This window comes from Stigmatopora nigra, chromosome 21 (genome assembly GCF_051989575.1).
Source record: "Stigmatopora nigra isolate UIUO_SnigA chromosome 21, RoL_Snig_1.1, whole genome shotgun sequence".
Taxonomy (NCBI): Eukaryota; Metazoa; Chordata; class Actinopteri; order Syngnathiformes; family Syngnathidae; genus Stigmatopora; species Stigmatopora nigra.
The window spans coordinates 5,299,805-5,317,053 of record NC_135528.1 but is presented as its reverse complement, the minus strand read 5'-3'; the positions used below and the strand labels follow the sequence as shown (position 1 = coordinate 5,317,053).

Below are 17,249 nucleotides of genomic sequence, written 5' to 3'. Positions count from 1 at the left end.
TGTGCTTGGTGTCCAATCCATTTTATCAGCCTCACAGTAGGGGGGGATCTGGGTTCAAATCCAGGTCAGTTCATCTGTGCAGAGTTTGCATGTTCTCCCCGGGCATGCGTGGGTTTTCTCTGGGTACTCTGGTTTCCTCCCACATTCCAAAGACATGCATGGTTAGGTTGATTGGACACCTTAAATTGCCCATAGTTATGAGTGTAACAGTGATTGGTTGTTTGTCTCCCTGTGCCCTTGCAATTGGCTTGCCTCTGGGGATGAAGTCAGCTGGGATAGGCTCCGGCACCCCCGCGACCCTAGTGAGGATAAAGCAATTCAGAAAATGAGATTAGACAACAACTTTATATTACCCAAGTCCACCTCCAAGGAAATTTTCTCATTTAATGTATTTGCTGCCATTGACGGTGCTCGACGTACAATCCAGTTTGACCAATCAAACGGTCAATCCCAGTCCAATTGGATTGGACGTCTAGGCAGCGAAACATGACCAGCCATTGCAGTTCCAAATGATTTTACATCTGTCAAGAGGCAATGGCAGTGGAGGAGTTAAAGGTAAAGCTTTTCCCATAATTCCAAGTTAAGAGTGAGGCTAAACTAATATAATACTCAATAATGGGGGTGTACGTGCGTTGCCATGGCTCCGATCGTCATAGTAGTATTAAATTTCCAGTTCGGGGGGGTTAACTTCATGTTAATGTCAACTTGTTGTGAGGTCAGTGCGCGTGCGCGGTGGCGTGCGTCCGAGGAGGAGGAAGGCGGACAAGGTGAAGAGTTTGTGTTTTCTGGGGGAGGAGAAGGAGAAGGAGGAGGAGGAGAAGAAGGAGGAGAAGAAGGAGGAGGCGGCGGAGGAAGAGGAAGAGGAGCCAAGAGAAGAGAAAGGGGGGGAAATCGTGCAGAAATCCATAGGACGCGACATTCGAGGCACGCCGGCTCCTTCGACGCTTTTCCGGGCACCGCTGCAACGACTCACTAGCTCCTTCCCCAACCGTAAGAACTTCACTTTTTTCCCATCGATCGAGCAACTTAGATCGAGATTTTATACGCAATTGCTGCATCTGAACTTCTAGAGGTGGAAAAAAAATGGGAAATGTTAGCAAAGCGAGCAGATAGCTGCGCGTGACACGATCGACTTGCTTGTAGTATTTCTAAAGACAGCCAGAGTTGCGTTTAAGGGAGCACAAAAAATGTTGTTGACATTGTTTTTTTTAGCCCAAGGGAGCACGATCTATCTGCTTTGAGGTTGAAATACAATATCATAAGATTGGGAAGTTGACAACATTAGCAGGTAAGTACTTAAAGTGACGCAATTTGCATTTTTTTGGGGGGAGAAGAGTAAGTAGCATTGATTTATTTGCAGCACATTTCGGTAACAAAACTGAGTGCACAATAATGGTATGCCATTAAGCTGCTGTCAAAAATAGACGTGTATGCCATGTATGCATATTTATTTTGTGGCTAGTCAAGTGGGCAAAGACATGCATATTTTACATGAGAAAATATCACCAGCAGAACACCAAATAAAATGTATATTTACTGAAATCCTAATTTTCTTGCAGAGGTACTTCAACTATATTTGTATGTTGAATGAATGGCAACAGTTGAAACCAAGCGAATGGTGCGTTCAAGGTGTTCAGTAGAAGTCTACAAACTTATTCTGATTGACATTATGATAAAATACAACATAATTGGCAGGACTTTCAAATTAGATTTAACATTGAAAGGTTAAGGAGGATTTAGGGGTGCTCTTAGTCTGAATCTAGTTTTTTAATGAGATAAGTTCATTGACATAATTGAATATTTCAATCATCCAATAAAGTGGATTATAGCCGTTATATAGTAAATAGTCAGTGTTGGGCACATATAGATATGGGCAACCATTAGAAGTTGCACGTACAGTATTACTAAAGGGAAATGAACCTCTGCTATCTGCACTGCATTTAGATGAATGTAATACTGCACCCATGATGATGTAATTGAATATACTGTTGTGTAATTCTACTGAACTCGTGTTCTAAACAAACATCTTTTTCTAAGAATGCAATGTAGGCTAATCTCAGCGAAATACTCACATAACCGTCCTCCCATTGAGTTATGTCCAAGATCAGGTGACATTTTAGGCTTAACGTGAGGCTCCAAAGGCTTGATCGCTTAAGTTATGCAAAATTTTGTCGGGCTTAAGTACTTCTGATCATTGAAATCCCCTCAAATATTTCACATACGCCATCTTGACCAACATCAAAATACAGTATCATGGTGGACTTTGCAATCTGATTGTACAATTTCGACTATTATTCCGCTGATTCTTTTACATACCTTTAGAGGGAGCCTGTGTTCCACATTAACAATTACTATTATTGACAAACCGGACCTGGCCTTTTATTCCATTAACAATTGCATTTCTTTTACAAAGAAAGCAACAGGTGAAACAATAACAACATCGCTCGATACACTCGATCTGGGAGCTGCACGTGTGGCATTAGGGAGTGCCGACCATAGCCTCTTTAATTCTCAGGTTATCCCCCTTTCTGCTCAGTAAAGCTGAATTAGTTCCATTCTGTGCACAGGGAACCACAAATGTCAGCAAATGTCAAGCACTCTGAGCTTTAGCTTCACTTTCAAAGCCTATTAGCGGTGCAGCTTGCCCTTTTGGCCAGTGGCTTGATTGGTGTCAACAGATTCATAAGCCTACACTGCAACCTGTGAGATATATACAGAGGGCCATAATGGGTGAATACAATCCCCCCCAGAGATGCGTAAGGTATGTTCAATTTCTCAAATGGAGACCCACCTAGTTACCATTTAAAACGAGCTCATTATAAGATGGATTATCTCTCCCCGACTGCTACTATCTTCCTTCAATTTAGCATTTGAGTCCGTTACAGGCAAGAATATTTGATTTAATAACCTCCAAGAGTGAAAAAATTGGGTGCTTGACCTTAAAAGTTGTAAAAAAATGATGATAGCTGTAAAAGTTCACTACAGCAATGAAGCTATTAGCCACAAAGGTAAGTAAGTTTCCTTTTAGATGACTTTCAGCACGTTATTACGGTCTTGCAAGATCATTATTTTTTTTCAGTGCATAAATCATAGCTCTTAAAGCCTTTGAAAAAACTTTTGGAAGATGATGTAATGACAGTCGATGGTTAAGCGTTAAAACATTTTCTTTTGTCAAAGGCTCAACATAAGTGCACGTTTTGAGGGGTGCGGTTGACAGCTGCATTGTGTACGGCGCCGGAATGTTCCAATTACTGACAGCTTAATATATTAACTTTTTTTTTTAGGGATGTTAGTTGTTCAATATTATGGGGAGATGTCGTTTTGATGTTGCACAATAGTTCATGATAGTACTTGGAGGACATAATACCCTCTTACTTTTGGTGTTTTTAAAATTTTTCATGAAATGGGCTGTTTGGAAAGTGCATTCATTCTGATTTTCAATGTAAAATGATAAATAGGGATGGCTTAAACAAGTCTTTTATCCAAAGTTTCTCTCAATTAAAAAAGGTTCCTATATCAGTAGTAGCGTATATTTCATTACGAGATGAGTAGGCACGTCACTTCAAATTTCCAATGAAGAAGTTTGATTTCCCGAAGAAATGTTATCCCAATGTTTTCCTTTCCTAATAAAAGTCATCAGTTTATCAACTTGTTCAACTCCAGGATTCATTTTGGCATGCAAAAGAGAGAAAAACGACATGTCCAAATTATCAGCTTGCTACGTGCAAAGTGCAACCTAAACATAGCAGCTAAGCAAGCCCCAGTGGAAACAGTAATTGGTGGGGTGCACAGACAGACTGAGGTGATATTGAACCATTTGATATCTGTTACATAATCATATTTATAATGGAGACCTGCTAGGAGAGAGCAAAAAGTGGTGCCAAGCATGGGGAATGAGCTAGTGAGAGTTTAGTGTGTATAAGTGTGTTTAAGTGTGTGTTTGTGTGCAGACTTGCATTCCCTGAATCTGCGGATGTCTGTTTCCTCCCAAAGATTTGTTGTGTATGCTGGAGAAGTATCCGTTTTACAACTTTGGGCTTTCTCAAATTCACAGAAATCCTTATTCGAAGGGTGGATGCCCTTCAAGTAGATGCCAGTTTTCCATTTCAATTTGGAGGCCTAATCGGACGTCTGGAATGGAACGTGTTCCCTCGGCTGCTATTGTAGAGACATCAGAGAATTAGGACCACACTGAAAAGAAAAATAATGTCTCTATAATAGTAGTTTTAAAGGGAGAATGAGAAAAATGTATGTGCAATATTTTGAGATGTGGTTTGCTTGAAAAACATGATGCAATTGGAGGATTTGGACCTAACATGAGAATTTTCGTTGGTCTGTAAACAACTTTTTTTAAGTGCATAATTCTTAAAAAGTCATCATCATAGGAAGAATTTCCTGTAAAACGTCCACCTTACTCACAAAATTTAACTTTTAATTTTTCCTTTAGAATATTGAGTATATTGTCTTAGTATTTGTCAAGATATATTTATATTTTTCATTTTAAATTCAATTAGAAAATGATTACAGTAAACTGTGTTTGCTTGTGGTGTTATTATTCAGCTGTGTTTGTTTCCTAACAATCATTAAACGGACAAGATAGGGGCCATAGAGGCTTGTTTTGTTTTGACAGATGATTTTAAGTCATTGTCTCCACAACTTAGAAAAATAAACATCAGATTCCCATCTTCCTACTCTTCCCCACCCACCCCCTTTTTTTGTCAGCACTTGAACATAACAAACAAATCCCGTTTTTACCACTTTGGCCATTCACAAGTTCAAAAAGGGACTTTTCACCACATTTTAACAAATCGCTGGTATTAAAAGTAGCCCCCCGAAAAATCCCCATTTTCAAATATGTAATGCAATGATACGTGTACTATATCAACATTCCTCTCAACCTCTCACCAACTCCAAACTTGCCCCCCCCCCTGCTTACTCACAACAGATAATGCTACACAGTGCGTTTAAAATAGCCCACTCCGATTTCAAGTTACCCTCTCGCTCCTCCCCCTTTCTCCCCCTCGCCTTACCATGCGGTCTGCAGGTGGTGAGTGGTCATGTGTTGCTATGGAGGTGGGTGGGTCAAGGGGTGAAGGGGATGGGGGGGGGGGGGGGGGGGCTTGCTTCTTATTTAGTCTTAAACCTTGGCCATTGTTCAAGAACTGACTTGTGTGTGCGTGGTGCACAATGGCCGTGTTTACTTTTGGATTTGGTTTGCACATGTTCACCCATGCATGCGCCTTCCTTTTGCACATGCACACTTTGTTTTCAGTTTGGGAGCAAGCAGGGGTGTCGGCTTTGGTTCCCGCCGTCTTGCTTTAAGCGTATGCCAAACGCAAGGCGCTCCTCTCAGCGTTAAGCACAAATCCCTCACCTGGGAAGACGAGGCTATTTAAAGTCGCCTCCTTCCGACGGCGTCCCCCCTCCACACGTCGCTCGTTCTTTGTTCCACTTTTTTTTTCCATTCCCTTTACTCAAATTTAACATTTTTTTGCCCGGATGTGTGCAGGGCGCTGACGATACCAGTCGTTCCCTTCCCAGGGATTGCTGAACCGACATTATGGCCTTAGCGGGAGGCCCTGACTATTTCCTGTGTCACTCAAACTATCAGGTGAGTGCATCCTAAGAGGAAGGAACTTGTATCATAAATGTACCTGGATTGTAAAAATCAATAGCCATTTTCTTACTATACTTGCATCAGCAGGATGAAAGACGCTTGAGCTCGGGTAAGAGTTGCAACGCGTGAGATTACGTGGCATAATGGGATTGGCGGATAGGAACGTGTATTGTTGGATTGGGATCATTTCAATATGGGAAATTCAGAATTCCTTGATAATGGTGGAGTATGTTTTTCTTTAGTGTAGTGTAGGAGTAACCTTACAGTTGGGTTAGAACTTTAGAAATTTCTTGGTTGCAGTAGCAAGAGAGACACAGAAGACAATGTAGAGCTAGTTAAAAAAACAGTTGGGAAAGTCCTATTACTTTGCTAGAATGTAAAGGTAAAATTCATTTTTGTATGCCCAGAAATGTTCTTTTTCAAGGCATTTTTCTCCTTACTCTTATCAAGACTGAAAATGCAGGTTCTAGGTGAGAATTTACAGTAGAAGCAACCAATCACAGCCACTTTCAATGTCTAGTTCTGGTAGAATGAGCCTTTTTTGTTTCCCAGCTGGAGGATTTTCTCCCCTTCGGCCAACAGTAATGCAAAGAATTTCTCCGAGGAGCACGGCGTGAGTCTATAAATAGAGGACAGAACAACAATAACAAGCTTGCAGCTTTGTCGCACGATGGGCCAGAAAGACCGCCATGGTCGGTCGGTATTAATCGAGCTGGAGAAATGGAAGGTGGCCAGTAACAGCTGAGCTGGTTTGAGCGGTCATTACATTACGTGACCGGACGTTTGGTCGTCTGTCTTTTGGTGACAGAGTTTACTGTTGAAACCAGCTCCCAAAATTATATTCATGAGAGAATTTAATATCTAAATATCTACTGTTTTCAACAGTACTTGGATATTAAACAGTACTTGGATATTAAACAGTACTTGGATATTAAACAGTACTTGGATATTAAACAGTACTTGGATATTAAACAGTACTTGGATATTAAACAGTACTTAGATATTCAACAGTACTTAGTATTCAACAGTACTTAGGTATTCAACAGTACTTAGGTATTCAACAGTACTTGGATATTAAACAGTACTTGGATATTAAACTCTCTCTCATGAATACAATTTTAAGAGCTGGTTTCAACAGTAAACTCTCTGTCACCATTTGACCGGCGACCAAACATCCGAGCACCTTACATTACAGCTATTGGGCTTATAGCTTATAGTTTCCAGGAAAGCTGCCGTTCTGCACCAGTAAGAATGAAGTGAATTGTCAATTGAATCCCCGTCGAGCGCAACATTCCTCCGGCCTACATCTAGCAGGGCAAAAAAAAAAAAAACTGTTTGGTAGTCTCTGTTAGAGAAGTGGGTTGTAACATTTCTGAGTGTGTGTGAGCTTTTTATGTAAAGGCTGACATGACACAGCATGGCACACATTCATTCCACCTCATGGAGTTTCTGTGTAGGCTGTAACTGCAAAGTTAGTCTGTTACTGATAAGGCTTGTTTTTTTTGCATGTCGACGGCAAAGAAAAATGATTGCGGCCATGTTTCATTTGTCCGGGCGGCATTCCAGGTGTGTCTTCTTCAAGGATAAGTGTCTTGACTGTCGTAGTGAGAACTTTGGATGGAGTTAGCGGAAGCGTCAATCAACTTGGTGTGCAAGTGCGCTCATAAAAGTGCACGCGAAAACCGCAGTCCTCCTCGCTCTGGAAGTTAGCTTGAGTTATGGCCCGAGCCGGGTCCGAAGGGCGGATAGAAGTGACGAAGCGACGGGGCCCCAGCGGCACGTCGCCGCTCTCCAAAGTGTGACGAGTGACAGCGCTGCCAAACATGTGTGATGTGTCTCGGAGCTCGGGCTACAATTCTTTCTTTCTTCCTCTCTGTGGAGGTCAGAGGTTAGCGGCTGTGTGCATTGGTTGCCCAGGCAACACCGGGCTTCCATGTAAGTATAACGGTTGCTTTGCCCAAAGAGAGACTAGAGCTGCTTAGAAGGAGTTATTGTCATTTTATACTTAAAAAGTCAATTGAATGAGAATTTCATTTGAAAAGTGATTCACTTTGAATTGATTTAAATCATTTTTGGTCTTTTTCTAGTAGACCAGGAATGCCAGAGCAGAGTCTAAAGGCAGATTTTGTGACGTAACATTCACAATGACATTTTTCTGGGCTCTTTTGTCAACTCTTTGGATGAAGGCTGTTAAAGACAAGCCATTCATTAACACCTGGTACTCATACTGTTCCAACTCTAAGCTACTCGAGAAAAAAAAAAACAACAACAACCTCCAATCGGGCCTACAACCACATTTCTAGGATTTTCTGTCAATAATTTAAATACTCCTGCTGGAGAAGTCAGGCTGAATACACTGAATTTGATTTAGGTAATAAAATAGTTGACTTTACACAGTCACCAGAACAATATTATCTTGCAGATTGCAGTCTTATGTTCTCAGCTACAAGTTTAGATGTATATTAAATTTCCAGACCCCCCCCCCCCCCTTTTGAATCACTAATTGTAATTTTTTAATCCACTGTTTTTCGTTCAAAAATCATTTAGTCAAATCTAAAAATAGAATAAAAAAGCTAAAATGAACATTGTTTTAGATCTCTAAAAAACACTGAATATTCAGGGCTTTTAATCCATTTATTAAAAAAAAAATGTAAATAATATATCTAAAACGGTCTGGCCCACATGAAATCGAGTTGACGTTAACCAACCCGAGTCTGACACCCTTGTTCTAAGCCCTATTTTAATTCAACTTCTTTCATGCTCCTATCTTTATAGCCACAAATATATCGATGGAGGTTAAGTTTAGTGTCCTCAAACGGCCTCCACGCCGTACGTGCGCACCCGCACAGTGAACGAGGCAGTAAAGTAAAACTTCAGAGGTCTCGATCTTGCTCCGACAGAGCCAGTTTGCCAAAGCCTGCTGACATCCTGCGTCCAACAAGCAGCCTAGTCAAAGTCGCCTTCCTTGGAAAGCTTTTGGCCGGAGCTTCTTGGAGCTATAAATCGTACTTTGGGCATTTATGGATGTTTTCGAAGCATCCCACATGCACGCTGGTGTGCGTGCATTCGCAGCAGGACATCTGGCCACGAGCAATTCTTGGGAACAATTCTCCTGCGTTCTGCATTTTCCAGGAAAAGCAAAGATGTAATTTTTTTTTGTTTTGGCCTTTTTTCTCCCCTCTTTGCCTTCGCTTCGCATCATTTCAAGGCTGCATCGAATTACCCAACGCACGAGGAGTTTGATGGCCAAAGTGAGTGTTGTAGGTGACTTTTTGAAGGAAGTTTGTGCCTGGAAAGTTTTGGAAAGAGAAAGAAATAAAAAAAAAACAAAGGTCACAGTGCTGAAAGGGTCAAAGTATTGCTGTCGTGTCATTCGCCGTTCCTCGAAAGCAGAAATCATCTATTGTTCGAATGCTGGCCAAAAAAAACGCCCAAAAACCATCAGTGTCTGCCTTGACTTCAATTATGTGACATCCAAGGCTTTTTTTGACTCTCAATTTGAAAATATCTTTCCTTTTTTCTTGTGCCTGTTTTGTTTATTTGGCAGGAGGGCATGGACCGCAGTTCCTCTCGCCGGCCAGAGGAGTTGATCGTTCCAGGCTTTCAGCGTTCAGCCCATCCAAACTTGCCACATCACCATGGTAACTCTTCTGTCCTGTCTATTCAAGAAACAAAGTGCACAGCAAGTATGACCAGTAATTGTCCTCCACGGTCTTTTATGCTGTAGATCACATGTGTCAAAGTGGCGGCCTGAGGGCCTAATCTGGCCCCCTGCATCATTTTGTGTGGCCCGGGAAAATCAATCATGAGTGCCGACTTTCAATTTTAGGATCAAATTCAAATGAAGAGTATAGATGTATATTACATTTCCTGATTTTCCCCCTTTTAAATCAATAATAGTCATTTTTTAATCTATTTTTTCTGTGTTGTTCCAAAATCATTTTGTAAAATCTAAAAATATATACAAAAAGCTCAAATTAACATTGTTAATTTCTGACACCCTTACTGTAGATCAGTGATTGGGAACCTATGGCTTGGAAGCCACATGTGGCTCTTTTTTATGAGTGTATCTGGCTCTTTGCTAACCTGTGACTTAAAATATGGAACCTGCTGATGACAGAGTTTAGATACTATGTCTAGAACTGCTTTAATCTTCTTTTTTTGCATTCGCAAATGCATAAGAATCTTGTCAAAAGTATTCAATTTTTTCCTCTTTAAAAGTAGTGAAACTACTAAAAAGTGCAACATTTTTATATTTATTTTGACTTTTAAATCTGTAGTATGGCTCCCAAAGTATAACATTAGAAAATATAAATAGTAGCTCTCTTCGTCAAGAAGGTTCCAGACCCCTGCTATAAATGATGGATGACACGTTTCTCTTTCTCACCGTTGCCCCGTCCATTTCCTCTCTCTGGAATCTTTCTGCTGCCAAACCTATCTTTGTCTCCATCTCCAAGCCTTGTCTTCTACTATCATTCCAAGTTCTGTTTGCCAGATGTAGCGCTTTTGGATAAATGTTATATTCTATCCCTGGCTCGCCATCCCCCTCCGACCCCCGATGACCTCTTAAAGACGTACACACGTGTGAAATTCTCTCCCCTAGCCTCGCGTTCTCAGAAGTCTCTTTAGTCATCGTGGAAATGCCTGGAAGGAGAGAAGATGTTTTAAATCTTGGCGCCTCCCGACCTCCTCGCGCACAGCGATGTGCGCCGGTCACGCTTGTGCAAGTGTGTTGTAAACACGGCCCTGGGAGAGGACCCTGATTAGGAGAGAATGTTTATGTAGGCCTGTAGGTCAGGTCATTAAATGGGAAAAGTGGAGAAAGTAGCACACGGGCCAGCGGGAGAGAGCCATGAATAATTGGAGATAAGATGATAAAGATGGCGTGCTGTCGTTATTAACCAAGTCAAAAAAAAAAAGCCCTTCCCTGACCTCCAGGTCGCCCATAAATGATTGCAGGGTGTTATGATTTCACTACAATGGCTTGTTGTTGCAAAAAATTGGCAAATAAAAGAATTTGACTGTAGTCAAGAACCCAGTGCGGGCCAAACCAGCAACACCTAAAACTATGTGATGAGATGGATTGGATTGAAAATTGCATCTATCTCAAATTTAAAACTGATACTACATCAGTAACAAATGTCATAGCCCCAAATTTTTGTGACCGGACGTTTGGTCGCCGGTCAAATGTACTTAGATAACAAACAGTACTTAGATATTAAACAGTACTTAGATATTAAACAGTACTTAGATATTAAACAGTACTTAGATATTAAACGGTACTTAGATATTAAATAGTACTTGGCTATTACAGTACTTAGATATTAAACTCATGAATATAATTTTGAGAGCTGGTTTCAAACGGATGAGCAACACTTTTATTGCATTACTTTTCACACACACACATATATATATTTTAAAAAGGCAAATCCCGATGACACCGTGACTGAACTCGTAATGTGTGCAAAAAAAGGCACTTTTTAGGCAAGCGACTTGTTTCCAAAACTGTCAGCAGGGGATAATAAGACAAGCAATGTCTCCCAAGCTTTACATAAGAGCCATCCCGTCGTCTCTCCTTCATCCCTTCACCTCGTAACCCATGTCCCACTCTTGAACATCACATGACCTTGTGTCCTTTACTTACCCTCCCTGTTTGTCATGCATACCACTTTGTGTGATCTGAGCTGAGCTGACTCCCCGCCGTTTTGGAGTACCGCCCCTTCCCCGCTCTGCGGCCTCACTCGAACTGCAGATATTGTACGCTTTTCATTCCCCTGTATAATTACACGTACACCGTGTCCCGGCCTGTGCTGGGCCAGGGTGTCGGTGTGTTCTATTTTGCCGCAAACACTTGGTACACTCGGGCGGGTGAGCGCTCCCAGATTGCTGTCATTTCTTTTCCACCCAAAAGAATGTCAGGAATTCTCTGCGGTGTTGGTTTGGGACAGCCATCGGTCAAAAGGGCCTTGGACATTGGAACATATCGGATCACATAATTCGCACAACTCCGTGACATTTCAGCTTTTGTTTACAGCCATGCACTTTCTATCTTTTTATCCACCATGTATTTAACCACTAAGATTGACTGGCAACCAATGTTCCCTCTAATTTTTCGTTGGTCTGGGCAGAAAGACAACCTCCCTGAGCGCACTGAGTACCATCATCATTGCTCGCTATGGGCACACCAGTATTACACCTGCCATAAGCAGGTGTATGTCAATGTTCCCTCTAATTTTTCATGTAAACATGCTGTAAAACACAAAAAAACATAAGTGGACAGAGCTACTGCCACTGGCTGCCACGTAAACGGTGCCATTATGGGGGAAGGGGTTTAAAATATCAAAAAAAATTTGGATTTTATTTATTGCGCACCATATGATTGCTGCTGCGCAGAGGAACATTGCTGGCAACCAGTTCAAGGTGTACCCCAACTCCTGCTCATCATTAGCTAGCTACATTTTTTACTCTCATTGCATCTTCCATGCTCATAATTCCTATCCATTTTCTCACAGATGACGACGTGGATCTGGAGAAGCTGGTCAATGAGATGAACTCCTCCATGGAGAGTGTTTACTCCACGCAGGCCGACACGGCACTCATCCTCAACAATGGACATGCGCATCCCGCCCACCATCACCACCTGATGCACGTTCCTTTTGTCAGACACGGCCCGGCTGTCCGACGTCACACGCCACCTTCCGTCCCCGCCAGGGAAAGGTTGCGCCACTCTCAGCCAATGCACATCCAGGCTGTAAGGTAGGGACACGCTTTCATTTGAATTAACCTGGTTAAGAATTGAATTTAATGTATAAGTTAACATAACCCCAAAATGCACAAAATCATGAACAAAAATAGTAATACTACCCTTGTTTCAAAAGTATGAAAAAAGTAATTAGACAAAACTGTAAGGCACGTGTGTCAAAGTGGCGGCTCGGGGCCAAATCTGGCCCATCGCATCATTGTTTGTGGCCCAGGAAATTTAACCATGAGTGCCTGTTTTCGGATCGAATTAAAATGAAGAGTATGGATATATATTAAATGTCCTGATTTTCCCCTTTTTAAATCAATAATTGTCATTTTTTAATCAATTTCTTATATTTTTAGTTCAAAAATAATTTAGTAAAATCTAAAAATATTTAAAAAAGCAAAAATACACATTCTTTCAGATCTATAAGAACTGACTATTCAGAGCTTTTAATCCAGTTCTTTTAATCCATTAATAAAAAAAATAATCTAAATACTATATCTAAAATGGTCCAGTCTACATGAAATATCGACCTTGCATTTTCCCCTTAACTCGAGACCTAAGTATGTGTTTTTGTGTGTGTCTCCCCCTGCAGGTGCTTGCGGGACGAGCAGCATCTGCGTCCTGCTTCGCTTCCTGCTATTCCCAATCCTTTCCCCGAGCTCTGCAGCCCAACCGGTTCGCCAATTCTCAGCCCCATCGAGACATCTGACCAACACGTAGGTGCCCACACACACACACACATACACTCTACTACACAACACTTGTCTCGCCCCGAAAACACTCGATAAAGACCACAATAGTGAATCTTACCCGCACTCGACATAATTTTGACTCCTCCATAGTCATGGGAAGCGCGTGTGGTTTTGTGTGTATTCGTGAGCAGTTGACCGGACCATTTTTGCTCCGGTCAGAGCAGCTTGTGTTGACTTTGTATGAGCCCTGTCGGATGTCCCTCCCATCACAGGTTAGCCTGGGTTATCTAGCACTCTGCTGATTTTTTTTTAAAACATTTTATGTGAGTATATTTCATAAACAGATATAAAATGATAAATAGTTTTGGTCCTGAATAGTAAGAGATGACATATGGAAAGTTAAGCACTGATTTATAGGTGCGTTTCAGTCCTGACGTTTAAAATATTAAAATAGCCAGTGATTATTTGTCATTATGACTCAAAAAAATAAGAAAAGAGCAACTGAGGTGAGGCTATCTATACATTTAAATAACCTTAATACTGTACTACTTGCAACTGTTTGAGTGTCAGTCAGCACAAGATTGGAACAAAGTAGGCAATTAAGCTTTAGTGTATTTTTTAAAGTTTTTTTGTATTTTTTTGCTTTTAAGAAGATATCAAACTTAGAAAAACATCAACCCACCTTTGTGTCATACAAAATTCCTCTCGGTGACAAAATGCTGCGCAAAAGTCTGAGTTATGTACCTTTTTTAGAGTTGAAATACACTTGGCAAATCGGTAATAACTTGTGAAATGTTCCCTTTAACAAAAAAAAGAAAACAAAGAATCAGCAACAACATTGATTAAGTGGGAAACGGGATGTATTATTATTTTTTTTAACAAAAAAATCAGACACCCACAGCAACAGGCATGTTTTGCTGAGGAAGGAAGGTGAGCGATGTCCTCAGGATGTAGCGAGGTTTTCCATAATCGCGGCGGGAACACGGCTTGGGAACGTCTGCAGGTTGGCTTTTTCTGAACCTTGAGAATACATCTGTCGGCTCCGGCAAGACGGGCGTCCGTTTCCGGTTCACACGCTTTCAAGATGGCCCTTGCCGTCGTGTATGTGAATATGTGTGTGAATGTATGTGTGTGTGTGTCATAGCCTAGCCTTGCCCTTCCTTCCCCCAGCAGAGCCTCCTGTCTCAGGAATTTTCCATCCTTGACAGGATTCCCTCCCTAAATAATGAAAATGATTGAAAATGCTTCCTCACTATACACACTTTGACAGTCAAACTGCTCGAGAGTGTGTGTGTGTGTGTGTGTGTGTGTGTGTGTGTGTTTGGACATTTTGTACAGGTCACAGGTGCTTTTTATATACACGTTCAATTTCCCTGACATCATCTCACAAGATGTGCTGTCAGTGCGCTAGCTTGCATTTTGCACAAAGGGCCTGTTGTGTGACTTTTCAGAAAACATCTTCCTTTTCTGCACTTCAGCTCTTTCAGCTGTGTGAGAGAACAAGGCATTCGTTTTAATATTGGATTTTCATTTTGTTTTTTTTTCTTCATAATTCCATGTTCTGGTCCATGCACAAGAGGCCTGAGAGATTATTATTATTATTATTACTATTATTTTTATCCAAAAGATGATTTAAGATCATTTTCTTGGATTTATACGCATCTTTTTCAGTGACAAATTCCATTTCTCAGGGTTTATTTACAGTGATTTGCAGACTGGGTGAATGCAATCTATCCTAAAAGCTGGATTTTTAAGATTTCCCATTCTGTTCACCTTTTTTAGATGAGGTCGGATTCCAATTTCAAATGATAATCATCTGAAATTCCCTCCCAAAATGGGAATTGCACAACTTTGACCACAAAGTCTAAATCCAGCCAACAATCCACTTGTGTATCACGTGTTGTTTTTTAATGTGGGTAAGGCAATACTTTTTACCTCACTGACCTCTCTTTCTGGAACCATCATGTGTTTCAATCATGGCTAATGCCTAAAATGAACCATGTGATGACTTAGAATATCCATTTTAACTGATAAAATCGCTCTAATTGCTGCCTATTTAGTTGCCAACATATTCTCGTATGTGACTTGGACAATGTGCAATGCAACAGTGCATAATGACAGTCATAGATGTGTCACGTGCATTATTTTTGCATTGAATTGTTCTTATTTTTTTTGGGGGGGGGGGGGTATCAAAAGAGCTTTCTCATACTTACTCCTTCCAGCTGTTGTATTGGAATCTGCACATTCTTTGCTAATCTTCAGTCTTTCTCACTGGGATACACAGCTCATATTATCAGCTTATGTTATTATGCTATAAGTATACCCAAGTATATGCGTGACATGACAGGTTTATGGTCTGCATCGTTGCTAATAGTATAAATGGATTTGCCTCTAGGTATTATGAGCAGCCCACCATGAAAAAGCTAACGTGACAACTCCTACAGATTTGGGAGATAGGGCTTGAGGGAATACCCTGACGTTAGTTGACCCTCCAATACCTGAAGCCTCTCTCTTAATTTATGGCGGCTCCACGTTGTAAATTTTCATATGCTTCCAGCGGCTTTCAAGTAATTTGCTCGGTCACGATTCACAAATCAGGACATGGTACCAGGGTTTAACTTGAGCATCGGGTTGCCGGCTGGAACTGAATTTATGCCTTCTTTTGTGAGCACATTCCATTACAAGCATTTTTCAATTAAACTGGGATCCTGTGTGTGTGTGTGTGTGTGTGTGTGTGTGCATGTAAGGAGTGGGACTTTTTTTTTTACACTTTGCTATTAAAAAAAATAATATGTGGGTGTAGGGTATAGGGTATATGTATATATCATGTGCATGTGTTTACATATGTATGTACTATGTGTGTGTATTTACAATATGCATGTGTGTACATATATGTATGTACTATATGTATGTGTGTACATACATGTATGTACTATATGTATGTGTGTACATGTATGTATGTACTATATGTATGTGTGAACATATATGTATGTACTATATGAATTCGTATACATATATGTATGTACTATATGTATTCGTATACATATATGTATGTACTATATGTATTCGTATACATATATGTATGTACTATATGTATTCGTATACATATGTGAATGTATGTATATATTCGTATACGTATGTATGTACGCATGAGTTTAAACCTTTTTTTAGTAGTCAGTGGACTCCGATTGGGAAAAAAAGCCTCCCCCACCCCGATGCCCACCAACACCACATTGGAATTGTGATTCCTTTCCCCGGCAGGAAATTAGATCTTTCTTACCTCATTGTTGTGCGAGTGAATAGCAGAGGCGAGTTGGAGCGCCTTGTGGAACAACTCCAAGCTTTTCATGGAAAACTAAGTGACAAAGCCATAGATAGATGGATGGATAGAAAGATAGCTCTTTCGTGTTCATTTCAACTTTTTCTTGCACGACACCACTCCCATGCGTGTTTCTCTTGACCATTGTGTCATGGCAGTAGTCGTGTCCCTTGACGGATTTGTCATGGCCAAAAGTGGCAAAGACACACCGATGTACGCTAGGAACCCCCCGAAACTCTGTATGATGTCAGTATTTATTGCATCAATGTCATGGCATCTGATTTGCACGGAGGACGCTGAGTCATTCTCTCTCCTTGCGGTGAGGACCTCTTCTCCTGCTTTTGTCTGCGGTCAGCTGATGTTCCCTGCACGCAAAGGTCTGCTGACCCGCTGCAATCAGATCAGGTGCATGTGTGTGTCTATGTGTGTGTGTGTTGTATGCGTGCAATGATGGCAGTGAGAGCCTGTTCCACAGCATAAGCTCATAATGACATTGATGTATAAGCTCTATTGTTAGTTAGATACAACGTCACTCTCGATTCTAATGCGGATTATATGGCTGCAAATGGGAATTCACTCACCTACTTGTTTATAGTGGGTATAGTGAGTTTAGGATTTCTTTCATGACCTTGCTTTTTTTGTTGGGGCGATTGACCAACACGGTCAAAGTCGCCAATGTTTTGGGAATGATTTAACAGTCCTTAAGTTTAGAGATAATACAATTGCGTAGTGTTGAGATTGGATTGGATTGGATAACTTTATTCATCCCGTATTCAGGAAATTTCATTGTCACAGTAGAAAGAGGGTGAGAATACAGACAGAGAAAAATACATTTTAGACATAAATAGATAGTTAATATGCAAGTTAATAAAT

The 17,249-nt window shown here is 40.9% G+C and overlaps 1 protein-coding gene across 1 annotated transcript in view; it reads left to right on the top strand.

Annotated features, from left to right (window-relative positions):
• Nucleotides 1-761: 761 nt before the first annotated feature.
• The window catches only part of LOC144214656 (growth factor receptor-bound protein 10-like), a 32,696-nt gene continuing 16,208 nt past the window's right edge, over nucleotides 762-17,249 (top strand). The window contains exons 1-5 of the mRNA XM_077743220.1: nucleotides 762-990; nucleotides 5,510-5,611; nucleotides 9,165-9,258; nucleotides 12,130-12,373; nucleotides 12,958-13,081. Of these exons, the coding sequence (XP_077599346.1) occupies nucleotides 5,561-5,611; nucleotides 9,165-9,258; nucleotides 12,130-12,373; nucleotides 12,958-13,081 (513 nt within the window). The 5' untranslated portion in view covers nucleotides 762-990; nucleotides 5,510-5,560. The remainder of the gene's footprint in view (nucleotides 991-5,509; nucleotides 5,612-9,164; nucleotides 9,259-12,129; nucleotides 12,374-12,957; nucleotides 13,082-17,249) is intronic.